This window comes from Xiphophorus couchianus, chromosome 4, assembly GCF_001444195.1.
Source record: "Xiphophorus couchianus chromosome 4, X_couchianus-1.0, whole genome shotgun sequence".
Taxonomy (NCBI): domain Eukaryota; kingdom Metazoa; phylum Chordata; class Actinopteri; order Cyprinodontiformes; family Poeciliidae; genus Xiphophorus; species Xiphophorus couchianus.
The window spans coordinates 6,557,564-6,578,737 of record NC_040231.1 but is presented as its reverse complement, the minus strand read 5'-3'; the positions used below and the strand labels follow the sequence as shown (position 1 = coordinate 6,578,737).

General features: G+C 35.7%; 2 protein-coding genes across 3 annotated transcripts; both read right to left on the bottom strand.

The window, feature by feature from the left end:
* Positions 1 to 530: 530 nt before the first annotated feature.
* Positions 531 to 12,293, bottom strand: LOC114143077 (uncharacterized). Of its 2 annotated transcripts, none has more exons than XM_028014818.1 (15): positions 12,166 to 12,293; positions 11,306 to 11,463; positions 10,810 to 11,000; positions 10,361 to 10,465; positions 9,787 to 9,925; positions 8,701 to 8,851; positions 7,164 to 7,296; positions 6,232 to 6,384; positions 5,834 to 5,871; positions 5,696 to 5,725; positions 5,413 to 5,579; positions 4,015 to 4,484; positions 3,742 to 3,841; positions 2,327 to 2,660; positions 531 to 1,447 (listed from the first exon to the last, which is right to left on the bottom strand). In XM_028014818.1, the coding sequence occupies exons 2-15, from the start codon at positions 11,435 to 11,437 to the stop codon at positions 1,365 to 1,367; spliced, it is 2,226 nt and encodes a 741-aa protein (XP_027870619.1). In that variant the 5' UTR covers positions 11,438 to 11,463; positions 12,166 to 12,293; the 3' UTR covers positions 531 to 1,364. The 2 variants fall into 2 exon arrangements, with proteins under 2 accessions (XP_027870619.1, XP_027870620.1); XM_028014819.1 differs by lacking the exon at positions 12,166 to 12,293 and adding an exon at positions 11,564 to 11,588.
* Positions 12,294 to 12,491: 198 nt separating this feature from the next.
* On the bottom strand, positions 12,492 to 20,872 carry taldo1 (transaldolase 1). Its single transcript, XM_028014820.1, has 8 exons — positions 20,668 to 20,872; positions 17,994 to 18,117; positions 17,742 to 17,849; positions 16,823 to 16,954; positions 14,089 to 14,264; positions 13,660 to 13,857; positions 13,050 to 13,195; positions 12,492 to 12,972 (listed from the first exon to the last, which is right to left on the bottom strand). Exons 1-8 carry the CDS (start codon positions 20,765 to 20,767, stop codon positions 12,940 to 12,942), a joined length of 1,017 nt encoding a protein of 338 aa, XP_027870621.1. The 5' UTR covers positions 20,768 to 20,872; the 3' UTR covers positions 12,492 to 12,939.
* Between the last annotated feature and the right edge of the window lie 302 nt (positions 20,873 to 21,174).

The window sequence follows — 21,174 nt, the reverse complement described above, 5'->3', positions numbered from 1 at the left end:
CTTCCAAATAGTGGCCAACTTTATACCCCAAAAGTGCATTGATGGTTAATGCAGAAGGGCTAGTTGCTGGAAACGCTCCATGAGAGTTTTGTGATGGTAATTCCCTTTCAGAAATGCTGCATGTTTTATTAGACCAGGTGTAACAGCGTGCATATGTTCCAAAAAGTAATATTTTTGTCTAATAGACTAATGAGATAATACAGACCTTTATTTTCTCAAAGGTCTGTGGGATCATTAAGAGGTTTTTTGCTTTTTTGATAAAAGTGAGAGACCTTTTTTTTGTCAGCAGGGATTCTGGCCTTGGAACTCTCACACTGATCACATTTATGTCCAGTCTATTTTGTTATTGATGAATAATGAAAATGGCCTTAAACTTAAGTAAAACTTGAATTAGAATGGCCTACCAAAAGTCAAGACTTAAATTCAATTGCAATATGACACAATGATAAGATCAACAATAATTATTGCAAACTGCTTTTTTCATTTAGTAAGGTTATCTTTGTCCACAAAGTACCCAGAAAAACATCTAGTGCACTGCAGAGTTTAGTTGCCTTTATTAAGGTCAATAATCTAAACCTTTGTGACAAAACAAAATAAACCTGTAAAAGGACACTTTCTCACAACAATGTATAAAATAATATGACAATAATGCATTACAAAATATGCTAAAGTTATGATTTATTCATTTTAAGTTGCTTTTAATAAAAAAAGCATTTGCCTATCAGTGCATTCAATTTTGCATTCATTGTAGCATTTTACTTTTCATTCATGCCAAAACAAAAGTTGTAACAAAAGTCAACAATGTATTTCAATGTTTGTAGAAGTATTTATTATCAACAACATATAGCAATACCATGTAAATGATTTATAATATAAGAAAAATATTTTTTTCAAGGAAAGTGAGCATGTATGCAAATTTTTAGTATAATGTGTAAGACAAAAACTGGAAAACAAATAGTCTCTAAAACATAATGATCACATTTGTAAAATATGTTGGGGAAAAAAAATCACAGGAGAGACGAAGAACAAAATGTTTTTATCTGCTCAACTGAAATCATAGTTCATTTGGCTTTAGGTAATTATTTGGCTTTCTTAACATTGCCAGTGTTGTATTGAAATTTATCTGATGAACAATGTTTTTCTATCAGATAAGTTTAATAAATTTTGTGAAGTAAGTGAAATAACAAAAAAGCATCTTACATTTCACTTTAAAGATAGAGATAGGGAAAGATGAATAACTAAATAGTGTAGCTATGCCTCTATTGTCAGGTTAATCTGGAGCAGTTTTTTTTTTATCCTCCAAAGTTTCGTAACAAAAACATGCTGTGCTTCGTTGTCTGACAGGTCTTTGTCCAGCAGCTTTTTTACTGAAGGATGGTCATTTGGAGACACATGGCGATAGTCATTAGGATCACACCAGTTATCCTGGATGTGGCCACTTCTGGAGCTACACATGGAAAAATGACAAGAGTTGGATACAGCGTTAGATTTGTGTTATAAATCTAAATGCAATACTATCCATACCACTGGTTGATTTTGCTTTGAACTTATTCTGACTCAGTCGCTTGAAAATATTGTTTCTGATAGGAAATAAGACAGGCATCTCTCAAACAGTAATTGCATATATGGTTTTTTCCCTCCAAATTATTGTAGATATGACAAAAATGTTCATATTTTGTCTTGAACAAGGTCAGTGCTCAACGAGCCTGAGTGGGGCTAAAGACCACAACCCAAGGATCTTTGGTGTAGTTTTGGACTGTGATCTAAGTTTTGGCAGCCACATGGAGTCTGTCACTAAATCAGCATACTATTATCTTAAAAACATTGACAGAATATGGAATTTCCTGTTAAAACACAATACAGGAAAACTGATGGAAATGATGAAATGAGCATAAATTGTTTATTCCTTTAAATAACAATAAAAAACATTTTTACTGCAGCTTTTATTAAGTCTGACAACTGTTTGAAATGTTTGTTTTGGTAATTTGACAATGCGCTTTCAGTTTAGAAGGTCATCACCTTAATCTTTAGCTCCCGCCACAGATTCTCTATCTAATTTAAGTTGGAACTCTGGCTGGATCAATCAAAAAATATAATTTTACTTCCAATCAGAAGAAATGTTGGTAAAATAAAAAGATTAATTTAAAACAGGGTCTGCCAGGGGTATGAATATATTTTGGTATAACCAAACTGGCACAGCAATGTTAGAAAAATACAACAGCTTAAAATTTTTTGTAGTAATTTGTAAGTGTGAGATACTAATATGACAAATATTGCATAAATTGTCTAGTATTAATCAACTGAAGCATTGAAGCTTATCTCTTACCTTGAGATGCAGTAGTATTTGTATTTGTACTGGTTACACTGGGAATTTGAGAAGCTGGCGGAGTACTTCCTGGCGTAGTAGCTGGTTGGGAGTGGTTTAGCCCAGTAGTTGGGGGAGCATTACTTGGAGGAAGATTGGTTGTAGTGGTATTTTTGTTCAGATAATCAGCGACAAAGAGACTCACAGGCCCAGAGCGGACAGAGTATGTGCTACTGAACAAGCTGTGAACCAGCGTGCTAGAACTGCTTGAACTGCTTGAGTTGCTACACAGATCAGGGCATGTATCAGAGGGCATGGTGGCAATACACAGGTTGATTTTGCATTCAATATACATCTGGAAGTACAAAAAGCTGCAGTTAACAGTAAGATCAAATAGAGAAAATGTTTCTTTTAGAACATAACATAGTAAATGTAGACAAGAAAACTATATGTATTAATATATTTGGCTAGGATTTCATGTGGTAGATCAACACCAAGCACAGCCGAAATATGCAGTGTAAAGAAAAGGATATATGGATTTTTACCAATAAATATAACAAAAGTATGCATTTATATTTAGTCCCTCTGAGTCAATACTTTATCAAATCAAATATGCCAGCTTTACATGTCTAGAAATGTAAACCTTTGCAAAGAAAAAAAAGTTCTAGAACTCAGTTTTTTCCAGATTTTTGCTGTGGCCATCTTCTTATAGCTTCTTTCTTTTACTCGTTTGTTCATTTTTCTCATTAAAGTTCTGCACATTAATAAAATATACTGATCAAACCTTGTGGAGATTTTGCGTTTGTTCTTTTTAAAAGATTACAAGTGAGACGAGCTTGTTTCATGGTAATTTTTATGGAAATAAAGAGTTTTCTATGATTTCATCAGGGGGGCTAATATTTCTGTCTGGTTAACAGAGCTCTGGGTTTCTGCTACTCTGATTAAGTACTTCAGTGGACAGTTCAGCGTTTGCTGTTTTCTTTTACTCTTTCTGTTGTCAGATGGTAACTACAGTATTTCTTATGTTTTTCTTGGTCTTAGTGAAACTTTTATTCTTTAATTATTAGATACATCTGAAACAACTTGGCTGCACTGGGTTTAATTTTGAGAAATCAGAGTAAAGAGAGTACATTATCACTTTCTGTTTGTAAAAAAAAAAAGGAAACCATTTGTCCTTTTTCCACTTATTTCACAATTATCAACTGCTTCGTTTATGTCTATGACATAAAACTTCAAATAAAATTTATTGAAGTTTGTAGTGTAATTAACTGGACTCTAAAGCCACAGAAATGTTCCAGTTTAATCCAAAGTGATGGACCAACCAGTATTTAATTTACATCATCTAACTGTAGATAAAATTTTTAAAAAACTTAAAGACTCGAAATGGGCAGAAAAAAGCATAAGATGTGACGTAAATGTTGAATGGGATTCCAGACCTTTGTTCCAGAGATTGCCAGTGTCTTTATATTCAGACGGTAAATCTTGAAAGTTTTTTGGTCTGTAATAATCTCCAGTATGTTGTTTGACGTCATGCACCTGATACAAAAATTGAAACCAAAGGGTGTGTTTTAATGTTTCCTTCAACTTAGGATATAGCATTCAATATCTGTCAAATTTCAGTAGGATGTAAATAATTGGGATAATAATAATAATAATAATAAGAAGAACAATAAAGGACACTGTACAAAGTGAATAATAAAACATATTACCCTTTTTCCAGGATAGGATGGCTGACTGTAAAGTCCTCCGTCTCAGATTCCACACAGTCTGTCACTATCATCTCAGCTCGATCAATACTGCAGTTAGACATCACAAGCAGGTCCAACTGCTTGACAATTTCGTCAGGTTGGGGAGTAGTTTGAGTGTTGCTAATGGAGATGCGGCTTTCTGAACCTGTCTCCCGACGAAATCTTGAAGATAATAAGAAATTGGAGCGAAACCTGGGAGTGGATGTGAGTCGTGCCAGAGGCCCTTGTCCTGGCAGGAAAAAATCTAACCAGACCGTAAACTCGCCAAACGTTTCCCTCTCTGTTGGCATGCTGACGGCATACTGCGACAATTTGGCCTGTGCTCCTGGGATCCGGCAGGCCAGAGGGAGGATGAGCGAGGGCTGGCGGCTGATCATGGTGTGATGCACGCTTTTCAAGGTGTTGGTATAAACCAATTCTGTGCCAGAGTGCTGAAAACAAACAATATAGGATAACATTTTATTGGCGTTGAAAATTTTGGTATCTGAAGTGACGTGACAAAAATTTTTCTCTATGACTAGATTTGGGTAAGTAAAAAAATATGTACTTAGACTGTTAAAAGCTAAATATTCATTAAATCAGAGACAATGTTTCTTTCTCACAGACTAAACAATAAAAATATCATCAGATTCTGCAGAAGTTTTCATTTAAAATCTATAACCATCACTCCTACCAAGGAACTCAGTAAGTGTTAATATTCATGCCAGTTTCTGCACTATAATATGCACAATTTTAAATTATTTTAAAAAAACCTTTCTGCTGGTATTGCATTTCTCTGTTTCCAAATATTTTACTTTCTATATATTATAAATAGTCTGCTGTCTTTTAATCCACAAACACATGCACATTTTGTCATGTATCTCTTGAATTTTCCACATTTGAACTTTACACTACAAACCCAAATGTATATTAGGTCTGAAAACAAATCTTTAAGCCAAGTATTTCTTTTCTTTCTTTTAGCTAACATGCATAATCAATCAAATCTAAATAAAAAGAAAAATTACCTTTTTATATAGTTTCTGGTTGTTCAATAAAAAGATTTTGAGTGCTCATTACCTTTCTTTGAACCAATTTCAAAACCCTCACTAATCTAACTACAGGGAACCTGAATTGTAAAACATATTTTTGTAAAATTTACATATCGCAGTTTTTAAGACCCTATGAATTAAAAATATACTTATATGTAAATTGTATATATTTTTTTTAGTGTTTCAGGCTGTCTGTATGCCGACTTTGGCCAGTCTAAGACTCTATAAGCATACTCTGCAAATTTGTAGATTTAAAGCAAAGATGTGCCTTGATGTTTGTTATTTGAAAAGGTTTGGAATATATACAACAACAAGAAAAAAGACATTTTACCACAGCCTTTGTCCCGCAGCCACCTAATGGTATGTGTGCAGTCAAGTGTGTGCTGTTGTGGGTGACAGGACAGGTGGGGCTGTTGAGCTGTAATTCATCCAAGTCGACGTTGGTGAGGGAGGTGACAGGGAGCAGCAGAGACATCTCTGTCTGATTACACCTCAGCTCTACAAGGAAATACCACCAGCAGATTGTTCATTAGTTTAACATTGTCACAGACACAATTAACATTCATCTCACACACACAACACTGGAATTTAACAAAATGTTACAGTTACTTAACCAGTTCCATCAGGCAGAGTCCTCATTTCCCCTGAAACAAACAAACAAGCGAACATATTTTAGTAGTCTGTACAAATGAAACCATGCTGGAGAGGTTTACTAAACCTGATAACCATCATTATTCTTATATGAGTCTTACTTTGGTACAGCCACGTGCATCGCAGGTGTGACTGAAAACTGGAAAGACAAGAAGAACAGAGCAGATCATTTTACAGTCTGCAAATATTTTGGTCTATATTTGGCCAAATGTACCACTAGAGTAATAAGAGTTTTATAACAATTGTACATAAGAAATATTTCTTAGAAAATATAAATATCTATATGAAAAGGGCAAAGGGAATTTAGCATGAAGGAGATGACATCAAGAAAAAAAATATTACAAATAAATACTAAACCTTTACAGCTTTTTTTTTTACTTTGTAGAAAATAAAATAATTGCTATCAACTTAACAAACCTGTAAATGGATAGCAAAATTTACAGTATCAAACAGTGTTCAAATTGTTAATAATTGAGGATTTCACATGTTAATAACAAACCTGTTGGTGTTTGCAACAAAGCAGACAGGCAAAAGCTGGGTCAGGTTGTTTTCAGAGCGGATCCAGGCCATAGTTAGTTTCGCCAGGTTGCTGATGGATGCAAAGCCAACTCTGTACAGGTCAGGGGGGCCGACCACCGCTATCTCCAAAACACTGCAAGAGAGCAAAAACAACGTTCCCTCGGCTTCTGGCAAAACTCTACCAGAACAGCAGCCTTTTTATTATAAGCTTTAAAGTGGCAACAACCACATGAGTTAATCAGTTAAGTGTTATTCACCCAATGCAGACATAAAAAAGTTTTATATTCGAAATATTAAAATGAAAAGCTCAACAGTATAACTGGTGGTTGTCATTTAAAGATAAACTCAATGTCTATATCAACATATGTAATTCAGTTGATGCACAGTAAGTTCATGAGTATTATTTCTGTGACGACTGAGCCCCAAATATGCAACACAACAAAGAAAGCCATGTCGGGGCTTTTGACTCAACAGGTTTCAGAGAATCATAATGTGAGACCTCTAAAGGTAAAATATGGGGAGTTTTTTAGTTCTAAATGAGATAAGGAAATACTTTATTTAAAAAGCTACAGATACAGCATGTATGAAGGAGTGTACATCTATTAACATTTAGTGAAACATTAATTAAACATTCAGGGCAGTTCATTTTCTGCTGTATAGTTGAGATCTTATACAAACAATCGTTTAAAAAAAGATTGGATCAGTTTTAAATACTTAAACAGTAGGAATTTTCAGGTTAAATAATGCTACAATTTCTACATAAAAAAACCCCAACAAGCTGCATCAGTGACAATAAAACAAAAAGTATCTTTTCCTGCTATTGGGTAAGCTCCTGTTATGTCTTAAGTAAATAACACCACACCCTAAACACTTTTACAGGAAGGAAACATTAAAGGCTTTTTGATGACGCACCTCTCCAGGTCAGACTTGTAGTTAGCATTGAATTTCACCTCCTGAAACGGCAGGACAAACTGCACAGAGTCTTTCTCTGGGGTCCCATCAAGGACCAGGGGGTTATAACTGCAGCCTGAAGCCGACTCCTCCACTGAGGGACAGCAGAGATGTATTAAAAAACCTCAAATATTGCAATTTCAGGATGAAATTAAGACAAACGGTAATCTACTTAAAAAAGAAACATCTAACAATCCTGGTAATATTCCTCCTTTTTAAATTTGATCACATTCATTATCTGATGCTTTTAACCAACTTTTTATCTAAAAAACTGATACAGACAAAGATATAGTTGGTGATACCCTTACAGATTTTTGAAGTAATGCTTCATTGTTCCTGCAAAATAATTCAATGAAAAAAAAAGTTGCATATCTTTGATATGTGATAAGATTAACATCAGGCATTCACAAAACAAATTATTTGTTGTTTATTTAAAGATATACTGAAATAGATTTGTTGTTATTCCTGGAGTAAAAGAATAATCTTTGCATTATAGTTATGTTTGAAAATATTTGTTTTTTTTTCCTCATTTAGTATCACAGGTGACCACAAAAGGTGGACATAAGAGGAAATGCATCTGAATGTATAAAGAGTCAAGGAAACCATCCATTGATTGCTGAGATCAAGGTTCTGATTGAAGAAGCAAAGAAAGAAAGATGAGACACAGCAGTAGAACAGAGAAGAAAATCACTGATCAATATATTTAATGTACATTATTATTCTCAAAAATGTTCTTCATTGTGAAGCACAGAGATGACTGCTGCAAAAATGTGCTGGAACAAAAGTATTACGCTTATTATATTTTTTTACGCCAAGTTAATTTGTTTAATCATAATAGATATTCATTTGAAGCAAAACTCAAGATATGATTGGTGTTAAACACAGAGTAAAGAATTTAACCTTTGTCAGTTCTAAGTTGATTCAGGGATAATTGGTACTAATATATCAAAAAAGAAACTGAACCATGCCAGTCACCTTCTAGTCAGGCATCAGGACAAAATTAACTACTAATACATTTCTACTGAACATGTACTGTAGTTATGAAAATACATCCTCAGAAGCACAAAACAAAATTCTGTCATCATTACGTCAAGAAGGCTAAGCAGAAATGAAAAAGCAGAATGAAAAGTAACCCCACCCTTCCGGCTTCAGAGGAAATTAAAAAGCTTAAGGTGAACCTGCATGCCTATTAAAGACAAAGATTTTTTTAGTGCCATTCTGGAACATTCAGTACACTACTCTAACACCATGCCAGGGTGGAAAGACATAATCAGTGACTTTAAAACAGCATTTTTTTGTCCATACAGGAAGAAATATAAGAGCATTTTCCTAACTATTCAGAATATTTTTATGACGTAGTATTCTATAATTCGTAGTTGGTAATCAGAGGATTGCTCAATACTGAGAATCAGATGTTTTTACCTGAAGTGTAACTGGAGCTGAACGAGGCTGTACTTTGTTTTTTTTTTATACAGCTGCATATGAGGAACAGACTCACCAGTGAGAGAGAGGTGCACAGGAACAGAGCTGAGGGGAGAATTGTTTAAAAACTGTCTCGATGGAGGCGAGGGAATCAGGTCCTCTGCCATCAAGTAGATAAAGTATTGTCCTGCAGCTGCTTTTCCAGTGAATGTCAAAGTGCAGCTCGCCTGTTAAAAAGAAGTTTCACCAAGCAGTTTGTAGAGTATGACAGAGTATTGATGAACAAGACAAACTTCCCATAAAAAGTCAGGTTAGAAGTTTACAACATAAAAATCCACAAACAGGTTACTCGAATTCTTTCAAAATCTCATAGATCAAAGATGTTTAGGTATCAACTGAAAAAACTAAACGTGCAATCAGAACCTTATTTTACTGCACAGATATTTATTTGTCACATGACAAAAATTTGCTTTGGCAGGTAGCTGGTGCTTCATGATTTCTTAACGTGTTTCTTCCTAGAACCTTTTACACAACTCAGCTAAGCAGTGAGATGAAGAAATGAACACAGACAAAATGTGGTGAGGACTTCTCAATTTAGCCTGTGAAAACAGTCATTTGGAGCTATGCGGTCGATAATCTGATTGGTTGGAAGGCGAAGATGAACATTTAGTAACAGGATATGTAACCAAAGAGCTGCAACTTACTAGAATAATGGGGAAAACATGGTTATTTAAATCCTAAGTGTCCAAAACACACAACAGTTTCCACAATTCCAATATTTAGCTTGGAAACATATGCCCACTTGATAAGTTAAGAGTTTGTAGAAGGGACAGTCAGCAACTGTTATAAATGTTTTCTTCTTTAAGATGCTTTTTGTCACTGTAGTATGTAGGACTTCATATTTTTTAAAATTGCCCTTTCAAACTATGAGTACAATAACCATCTTTAGCTTCTCTAAGGTCAATGTTGATGTCATTCTGTCCTGGTATTGTTTGAAAACATGGATGTAGGCTCCACACCTAGAAACGGCTAATTGTGTCTCTTTAGTAGTTTTCACATTGATGATGATCTAGTGTTGAACAATTTTAGAACTGGTGAAGAGCATATCCTACTTGAAAATATGATAAAACATTTTTCAGTTTATGAAACCCAGAATATTCACCTCATCCAGTTCCAGGAAATTGTGAGGAAAACAGTCCTGGCACTCTCCAGTGTCGGCACGAGCAAAGCGGCACCGGACTTTGTCCCCATCCAGATCCTTTGTTGAGATATGGAAGTCAACAGGACAGTTCACACTGGCCCTGATCCAACAGCACAGTCGTAATAAAATCAGTGTCAGCAACAAGTAATAATTCAGTCTCTAAGCAGATCAATTGTTGAGAATGTACAGGCAGCAGAAAGATACATTTAGATGTAGATTCAGACTTTAAAAAAATATAACAAAGCCATTTGGTAACATTTTGGCCTAACTTTGCTTTTAACTTGAGATTTAGCTGCTGAGGTCCAATGACAGTGATGAAGTAAACAACTTCAAGATTAGAAACAGGTGTTTTCAACTTTAGTGGCAGCATTCCAATGTAGATGAATAACTGAGAACTTTAAGGCTGTAATAAACCTTTGACGTGTGGCCTTTTTCTGTTTCCCTAAATTGTTGAGCTATAGAGCTTAATTTAATGTAGTTTACAGTAAATTTTGGTCACTGTGAAGAAGGTGTTAGTAGCAGATGAGTGTGTTACCTCAGTGGAGGAGGGAGAGCCACAAAAGGAGGCCTGTTGAGTTTTCCATTATTTGCCCGAATCTTTGGGTCTGCATTTATCGAGACGTAAAACTCTGTCTGGAATCTAAAGGAAATAATAAAAGAGCTTTAGAAAAAGTAATTTACTTTTTTTTTACTTGACATTACTTGAACAGTTAAATAAAAACCCATCTGGAATTAATGAAAATAAAGGAAGTAGTAGTCAGATAAAAGATGTCCAGAAGAAATGAAACTGAGTGTATTTCGGATTTTGACTGTTCAGAAGTACATTTCAGTCATTACGTATTGAAGAAATGTATGCATTCCAAGTGCTTTAAAAAGTGGAAACTAAAAAAAACTAACAATTTCAAAGTCTGGGTGTATTTTCAGAATTATACATTTTGAAGAACATAAAAAACATTTTGGGAGTGAAAAATTAAAATTTCATACCCTAATTTGAGATAGGTATTATAATTGCTAGGTACGGTTTTCTGCCACTGGCGGACACACCATGCGGGGCTGGGTTTGGTGTAGTTGAAAGGTCGGATGGTGCGGTGGGCCTGACAGTCCTCTCCTGCTGCACAGACTGCTAACAAATCAGGACAAGGAGAGGGAGTAATGACGCTAAAATGAGCCCGGACCTGCAAGAGGAAAGGGGACAAAATTATAAATTATAATGCATAGTTCTTTCAGATTAATTTTCTTAAATAGTCTTAAATTGAGAAATACATTATTTGTACTGGAATACTTTCCTTTCTGGAGAGCAAATTAAAATGCAGCTTATATAAAAACAAAAGTACAGCATAAATGACATGTTTTGGCATAAAACATGAACTTTAGCAGATGGACATAAATCATTAATATCAGTGCTCAGTTTTAGAGGTCGGTCCTGCTGAAAGACAGTGCCTATAAAACTCCTTTTAGAAGAGAGGAATATTTTGCCTACCGTTTTCCCTCCATTCACCTCGAGAGGCACAACATGCACTGTGAGGCCCAGGGACGAGGCTTTGTAGGCCGGACTCAACAGGAGGAAAATCAGCCACTGCAGCAGGACACCCAGTTTGAGTCTGTGCAGCATCTCAACTCCTCAGTAAGACATGGAGTCTGATGGACGACAACAAACTGTTTACTTTTCAAGAACAAACGATGGATAATTGTCTTACAACTCGGGTATTACAAAAACATGAAGGCAGTGTAAGCCTACCCAGGATAAAGAGTCCATCTAAAGCAAACTGCTGTTTAATGTCTGTGAGAAGACGGAGTGAATTAGGCTGTTACTGGATCTTCAAGAAAATGAAAGCAATAATGGGAGCTGTTCTGATTAGGCTGAGAGCAATGACAAAGGCTGAGAGGAATGATCACTGCTCTCACTAAGATGACTATGATGTGCAATCCAGAGTGTGTGATGTGTGCCACATCAAAGCTTACATGGTTTTTATGAATAATGTAGGACATGGTCAGAAAACATTTTAAAAAGGGACATATAATTTATTTTAAACAAGTTGTTAAATGTTGTGAATGTAATAAAACAAAACATGTTTAAAGCATTCATTCATACATGTGAAAATGGTTGCAAACAGATGCCCTGTTCTACAATCGTACATCTTTGATTTTGAGTCAGACCCAGAATCAGAAGAAACACTTGTCTTTTCCACTAATAGCTACCCGAGTCTTAGTGTCATTAACATTTTATTGTACAAAGATACCAAGTCTTATCAAAACACCTCAGCCAGTTTCATTACCATCAAATATAATCTTGAATTTTCAAATTACAATAAACTTAAACATTAAAACTGATCTATTTACCTTCAGCTACAGGCCTCTGTTTTCTTCAAGTTCAGCTTGTGTTTAATGAAGGTACTTTTCCGTGATGTCTCGAAAAGGAAGGTGTTGCGTAGCTAAAATTTGGGCAGAGAATGGAGTTAAACTGGCTGGACCAGGGCTTGGTGACGAGGCTGTACAATAGTTGCATGTCAAGAGGAGGGGTTAGCGAACAAGAGCTGGATCCTGCACTCTGTTCAAAATGCTCTGCATATTTTTAGCGTCACAGTCTGCATTAAGATACTTCAACCCAGTGGTGCTGAATGCACAATGTCACAACAAAAGCCACAAGATCAAGACGGAAACGAAAATGTTCATCAAGAGTGAACTTTATTATTATTTGCAGAAATAACGATACAATTACCTTTCATACATTGTTTAGAGCAAATATCCGAGTTGATAAAAAACATTTTCTTCTTACACTGTTGAAAAGTTTCTACTGTCTCTTCAAGTAATGAAATAATCCAAGTCTAAGATGTTTCTTAAATTAAAAATCACCTTTCAGGGCAAATTTCAGATGAATATTGAGCCATTTTATTACATCCAACGCCCATTGAAGTAATTATTTATATTTGGTCAGAAAACAGTCCCACCCTCAGAGAGGAGAGGCATTTAAGGAGATTGGTCCCTGGAGTTTGAGCAGAGAGTAGAGGAGGCTCCTCCGGCACTTGGAACTTCTCCTGGGCATCTGGACAAAGAGGGGTTCCTCTCTGGACCCTGTACCTCATCGACTGCAGCTGGACACTCCAGATCATTCCATTACTGGCCGTTTTTCACACTGAGCATTTTCTCCTGCCAAAACAATTTTATTATAACCCCTTAGGAATTATTTGTGCATGACTTTACATAAAAAAAGAAGTTATTCTTACTTTGATCATAGCCTCCAGCTTGATGGCGTCAGCAGCAAACTTACGGATGCCGTCAGACAGTTTCTCCACAGCCATGCGGTCCTCGTTGTGCTGCCAGCGGAAAGCTTTCTCATCCAGGTGGATCTTTTCCAGATCACATGTCTTAGCTGCAAAAAAAACAAAAAAACCCAAAACAGATCAATAATGTGAATGCAGAAACAACCAAGATTAACAGGTTCACAAGCTAGCACCTCATAGGTGTCCTCTAGTTGATTTAAATAAAGCCTCATTTGACCTAAAGATCAAATTATGTATAGGGATCCATTTTAGTCGAAACTGTATCTGTGTATCCAACACTTTAAAAAAAATGTATTTATTTGGCAACAGGTTTTGTTCAATTTATCAATTTTCAAGCTGTTTGTTGGATGGACTATAAACACTTTCTATAAATATACAGTAAAGACAATTAAGGTATTTCAGGATTTTATAGTCTTAACATCTACACATGCCTTAGGTTAGGTTTAACTTTGTTCACCTTTGAATAAAAAAACAAGAAATTGATTTTAATTTGAATATATACTGAACAAAATTAGACTATGACATTAACCAAAATTCTTTAGAAAAGTCTTACATTTCTCCACAGTGAGCATTGCAGTGACAGCGCTGTGATCCTGGCTGAGTTCTGCCAGCAGTCCAGGGGAGATGGTGAGCAGGTCACAACCAGCCAGCGCCTTCACTTCCCCCGTGTTTCTGAACGAGGCCCCCATCACCACAGTGCTGTAGCCAAATTTCTTGTAGTAGTTGTAAATCTTGGTCACACTGATCACACCTAAAATGAACAAGACAAAACAAAAACATGTTTAAGGTTAAATGTATGCAATTACAAAGAGCACTGGCAACTAATCAAGAGCTACTTTGTTATTGACATTTATAGTTAGCATAAAACTGCCATAAAAATAGTGCCCTTTCCTTCAGTTTAATGAGTTATCCATTGATTTTAGCTACAGTGCTTAAGGCTGAAACTATAAGTGTAAATATGATTCAGAGCAGCCATCATTACCTGGGTCTTCATGTGGCTCGAAACTTTTGCGGTCTGTGTTCTCCTTATGCCAGTCGAGAATGCGTCCAACGAAGGGTGAGATGAGAGTCACCTTTGCTTCCGCACAGGCAACGGCCTGAGCAAAGGAGAACAGCAGTGTCATGTTGCAGTGGACGCCATGCTTCTCCTCAAGCTCCCTAAAAAGTAAACAACAACAAAAAAAAAACATCAAGAGAAACCAGGTTCTAACTATGACGGATTCAGTTTCCGGAATCAAACAGTGGTTGTGCATTCTCTGCCCATTGCAGATTCACCGATATGCAACCAATTAAAAAAAAAAGAAAAAAAATCATCATAGTTTCATCTGTAAATATTCCAACAGTACATTAATGTCACAGCACTGAGGCACAGTTTCCCAGACATTATGCAGGTTTACCTGCACGCAAGCTGGTGCCATAAATTTTAAGATTGCTTGATGTGGTTTGTGAATGTGTCGTGAGAATGACCTCCATCTAAACAAGTTCAGTTAGGAAGGAATTTTCCTTCTTTAGTCCAGGCCCGAAAGGTCAAGAACCTGTGTCCATCTTTGACACCAGAAACAAAGAGGGACTAATTTAAAAGAATAAAAACTAGAATTCCTTGCATTTTTCTCAACATCTAACAGGACAGAAGTGATGCATTCTTCCCCTTTCTGAAGCAAAGACATGTCGCATTTGTCAGACACAAATTTGCATAAAAATGTTGAATAATGCATCTCTTTCTAGAGTTTGTTAGTTTCATTACGTCAAAACCAAACTTGTATACAGTGCCATACAAAATCTCACTTTAAGTCATTGCCATCATTGTATGTGCACAAAATTGTAGAAGTTTGTTGTTATAATGTGACAAAGTTTTTAACATTTTCCTTTTTTTAAATCAAATTTGAGAAGTGCGACATGCATTTGTATTCAACTTATCTAATCCACAAAATAAATTCCAGGAAAGCCATTTGCCTTCTGTAGCAACCTAATTGGTAAATGTCTATTTGCCAGTTAGGTAAAGCAGAGTATTTAATCTATTATTCTGTGAAAGTTTCATAGATTTGTTAAAACAGTTGTGAACAAACAGCATAATTTGGTCAAGAGATACACTAGTCAGATTCTGGATGTAGTTGTGGGAAACTAAATAGGTTATAAAATATTATCTGATGTTTTAGACATCTGAAACTGCACAACTACAAACCTACCAGATACCGTGGTCCACCTAAACTTACAGGCTAGTCAAGAAAAGCAATAAGGGAATCAGTCAAAAGCCCCATGGCAAAGATCCACAGAGCAGGTGGGAAAATCTGTCACTAGGACAACGGTTAGTCATTCATTCTACATATCTTATGAAATCTTGACCTTATGAAAGAGTGGATGTGCAGAAAAGAAGCCATGAGAGGTCCATCTGAAGTTTACCAAAGGATATGGAGAAAAAACAGAAAATGTGGCAGAAAAATTTAAATTCTGAACACTGTGTTGAGGAAAACTAATCTTGACTCACTATGAACACAGCATCTGTGATACACTGAGGGGCAGCAACATGCTGTGGGGATCATATTCTTTACATCGTTGATATGGAAGCTGTCTAAATACAGAGCAACATACAGCCAATGGTTCAATTATGCATGTTAGAATGGCCCAGTCAAAGTCCAGACTTTATGTCATTAGGAAACTGGAAATATTTGAAACTGCAGTTCTCAGATACCCTCTGTCAAAGCCAACAGTTTGAGCTTTGGGGAAAGATTTTACCCTCTAGGTATAAAAAGCAATTAGAGATAAAGCAGTGAAACATTATTGCTAATTGCCAATTATCAAAGACCATGTATTTATTCACACTTTAAAACTTCAAGTGGGTTCAAGTTTGTGTTTGTAACTGGAAAAAAAGTGGAAAAAGGTAAGTACTTTTGTACAGCAGCCTCAATATTTTAGTTCTTACACCCTGAGACTAGCGTAGAGTCAAGATTTAAAATAAAATTCTACAAACATCTTTCTGCCTGACCTCACTGAATCAGGGCAGCAAGGTCAATTATAATAGTTTATTATTTACAGATTCATTTCAGTAGTCAATAATTTGGACTAGATTAAACCCACAACTTTTCATGTCAATTGTTAAATTATCAAATAATTAATGGAAATAATTTCAACATTTGTAGTTAAGCAAAAATAAAGACAACAAAAATATCCTGGCCTCCTTCCAAAATCTTCAGGTCAATATTTTTCAAACTACAAATCTTCTTGCACAGTTAATCTTGGGTCTTCATTGTGACAGTTTAACAGGCAATAATTTTACTGTTGGAGTAATTGGTATGTTTAAGCGAAGAAAAGATTGCTGTGGTCAAATGAATTTTACAAGGAACCCTTTAATCATCACAATTACTGATTAAGGAACGGGGGCTAATAATTATGTAGGAAGTGTTTGATGAACTGCCCAGCTCAAATGAATCTTGCACTGATAAGGTGCATCAAGGTCCATAATCCTCAAGCTGCACACACAGAACTGACTTAAAGTGAAAACCAGATTTTAGACTGTAGGCTTTAATCAAGGAGCCGAGTTCCCCGTTTGAATGCAATTACCCTTCAAAGACTGATTGGCATAAATATAATTTCAAGTCTGATTTAAAATTTTATTTATATATATATATATATATATATAAAAAAAGATTGTACAGACTTACTGTACATTAAAGCATAATTAAGAGCAGATGGACAGACTTAAAACCCTGCATACTCACTTCCCAGCCTGGATCCCCTCCCATGTGGAGGACAGCTTGATGAGAACGCGCTCCTTGCTGATGCCTGCCCCTTCATAAAGAGCAATGAGCTTCAAAGCTTTTTCCACCATCTCTCCTTTATCAAAAGACAATCTGTACAAAAGCAGAAAAAGGCCAAACACGATGATTTGTATGTACATTATATGATTTACAAACATGTAATATGCATGTTTCATCCTATGCCTTGTGTCACAAGTTTGAATTTCCCAGTTCTTATTTATCAAAACCACATTTTGTCATATTAGCTTGCATATGACTGCTGAGCATCTTCGATTTCACCGCATGAAACAATTTTGTTCCAAGTATATTCTAACAGGTTTATATGATTAAAAATTAAAATAAAAAAGTCACAATCCAAAAGTGGCAATTTAAAAATAAAAGAATAAAAAATAAAATGTGGTCAATTAAAAATATTTGACATATGTAATGGTGCCAGTATTTCATCTACTTTGTGGCGCTGTTCAATTTATTTTACAATCTTGAAAAAATAAAATGGTTAAAATAAAATTATGAATTTTGTAAATTTCATGTTTTTATTTTGCAATGTTTTCAGACTGATGCAAGCTTTTGTCCATTTTGATGCCTGAACCCACGTGTGTTATGCAGTCCTGTTTTGAACAGTCAGCTCTTGTAAAGATGTGGTGTGAACTGACACACATTGTATGAAACTTCAGACCAGAAAAATGTCAAACATGAAATGACTAAAACTGCAAAGGTATGAAATAAAAAAAAAAGAGCTTAAATGAGCCACGCACCTGGTAACATCAGCATTTAGCAAATATTTGTGTCTTCATGCACAACAAAATAATCCTTATTTTCCTTTAATCGAGCAGCCCTGCTTCTCCCACTCTACACTACAAAAGTTGGTGTTTGCACCCACCTGGCATCCACCTCCGTAGAGACTCTGCCTGGAACCTTTTTCAGGATCTCCAATCCGAAACTCACAAACAGTTTGTCCATGGTGTTTGCTACCTGCTCCTCTTCAGTTCTGCAAAACAGAGAAACTTTAATTTATGTCAGAGTTACAGTAGATGGAACAATTCGTTAACGCTAAGACAACTATGTATGAAAGACTAAAGAGACACTTAATCATTACATTTGGCTTTTCTTACATGAGAGAACAAATTCTTACCCTCCATTGGCAATACCATATTTAATGGCTTGATCCACAAGGTGCTGGTAGGCTGGCATCTTAGCAGCAGCCAGGATCAGAGATGGGTTAGTTGTTGCATCCTGAGGTTTATACTCATCAATGGCTGCAAAGACAGAAAACACAGATCAGTCTCATGAAACCTGAATTAGACTTTAACAGAGGCAAAAACATGAAAACATAGAAGAGTGAGGACATATTTTTTGTATCTTTAAAATTGCATGTTTCAAAACACCACAGATTAAACTTCTGCTTTATTAAAAATGCATGCAAGATGAGAGAACGTTCAAGCCTGACAACTGAAGCATAAAGGCTGAAGTCAGTAAGAAGTGCTGCCATCTAGTGTATGTGTTTCTCTCCGCAGTTCTGTTTTGTTTGTTTACAAAAACAGAAAAAAGGAGCAAAATTGGCAAACACAAATGACTCCAATAAAGAAAACTTTAATGAGATAATGTAACATTACATGTCAGCACCACTAGAAAATAGTATAGTTTATCCTAAAATGTGCAGGAAACTAGGTTTTCCACTGAAGTCCAAAATATGTTTCAAGCTCTTCAGCTTCAGAACAAAGCAAGTCTCTGTTCAGTAGCTGGTATGTTGTTACCTCTTTCAACACATGGGGGGAGGACAGTGGGAATCTTTCAACATGTTAATGCTTTTGGACAAGCTGTGTCAACATTATGGCAAATCCATCTACTAATTATTATTCAGAAAGAAGTCTTTTGGCTCAAATTATGCAGCAAATGTCAAATTTTATCTGAGGGAAAGAAAAAAAAAATCTAAACAATAGTTGTTCTTACATCGAGTAATTGGATTTCATGTGGTTTCTCAGCCCCTTCAGTTTACCTTCAGATGTCGTTTTTCCCCCCCACACACATTGATAAGTGTTTAGTGGTACTCGATATTGAACAGAAATGCTGTTAATGTAAACATGTCTGAGCTTGCAACAGCCAAATACAGACCTCTTACAACATCTGCACAAAACCTAGATTACACAAACCAAACAACCACTGGAAATCCTGAAAAACTGCTACTGGCCATTGTTTTATCAGTGACACTCCTTTCAGCAGTAGCCAATGCAATTCAGAGAAAACTGCATCTTGAGACCTTACTGATGTGTATAAGAATTTTTAACTGCAATGAAGCAGTGTTTGATCACAGGAAAGCAAATGGTCAAATTCCATATCGTGTGAATTTCCCAAACTTTGATATTTGTAGTAGAACAGCAATGAAACAGTGATTTGTATTCAGACGGTCAATTATAAACGTGTCACCTTTTTCATTGCCTATCATTAAACTTTTCTAGAAATTAAAAAACTTTGTGCAAAAAAACCCAAACAATTACTTTAAGTTATATTTAAAAAGAAAGTTATCACATTTAGGAATTTCTATTTGAAGGGTATGTGGAACTTTATTTTCATCATGTTACAATCACCAAATACATAGCTGCTGATTTTACTCCATTCAGTGATACACTAATATCTATGGCAACCCCTTAAAAATGTTTTCAATTTCCTATTGTGGTTTACAGTTTGGAGATGTTGATAAAGTAAACCTACCAAGAACATAACTATCCATATGTCCATTTAAATTTCTGTTAATGTCATGCCTAATGTGAAAAGCTATTTAATTTACCCAATAACAGTAATAACCTTTTATTCTGTTTATTATTTTTAAGTCGCACAAATCAACTGATTTGAGATATGAGCATATTATTAATAAGCCCAATCAAATGTCATGTAGATGTTTTTTAATATCTCCTACAGATAATTTCTATCAGTAGGAGGTGAACTGAAAATGTTGCCATCTCACACACAATTTCTAATTAATGTTTCATATTTTTATTAAAACTGAAATCAACTAAAGTTAGTCAAAAGCTGAATTTTAAAAAAATCGTGAACAGCAAAAGAATTTAAGTATGAAGTCCACTACTGCTCTGTGATTTCAGTAGCAATCTGCTTTCTAGACTCCACATACCAGTTCTGTCATGTCATCCTGAGTCTGCAGGCTGTGCAGAAGGAACTAAGTGGTTTGCAACACAGTATTACAGCAAACCGTTCCTCATTCTGACCTATTGAGTAAAACAACCTTGCCTGTTGTGGTATGAGAGATAACCGGCATAAAGGATGAAAAAGAAGAAATATATACAACCTCCTGTTGCATGTCGATGAGTACAGAGTAGTTTGACGTTGTTAGCATATTTCTACCATCATAGAGCTAAATGTTTGAGGTCAATTTTAATGTCATATAGTTTGTGTAAGTGACTAAAAGCAACATAAAAGACTCAGTTTTAACGTTGAAAAGCACTGCTTTTTATGCACAATGCAAATACGCAACAACAGCTAGCATAGTTAGCGGCTAGTGCTAACTAAGATGGTGGGATAACGTTAATAAGAAATAATGGGATTATGAAGCTGTCAGTGTTTAGTTAGAAAGTGCTAAAAATTTGTAAAAAGACTCAAAAAACATTTAACTGTTAGCTTTAGACTAACATTACTATATACGATTAAGCACAGATGAAGCCAGATATATTAGAAACACACCCACTGCTGATATCGACCTGGCGGTCAGTTACATTAAAACCTGGATTCCTCCTGTTAACCCAGTTAGCATGCTAATGAGCTAACAGGAACTCGCAGTGGATTCAAATATTTACCATTAAAGTCTCCCGTGTCCGCCACCACCACGGTGAGCTTCTTCAGCTGGTTGAGGGCCGACTCCATCTTTCTGCGTTTGTCTGGTGAACCGCTAGACATGATGAGCGCAGACTGGGACCCCTTTTATATACAGAAAGCACGTGAGAGCTGTTCGGAATGTCAGGGAGGCGGGAGCGCGCCGCACAACAGGAAGAAGTCATCGGGAGCGCGCAGCCAGAAGAGCTAACTGAGTAAGAACAGTGGGGAAATGAAGGATTACAAATAGATCCTAATAATGATTTCCCCACTGCGCTAAAAAAAATTAAAGTTGAAATTATAAAATTGGGTGTATAGTAACGGTGAGAATAGAATCAAAATCAAATGTTTACAATTGTTCATTTTGATTATAAACCCCAAATTCGGTTTTTCAGAAAATAAGCCGTCCTGCAAGTGACAATAATTAGCACTAACAGAGACAAGTATTCTGTGTGAATATATTAAAATTAATTTGTTGAATCGAAATACTG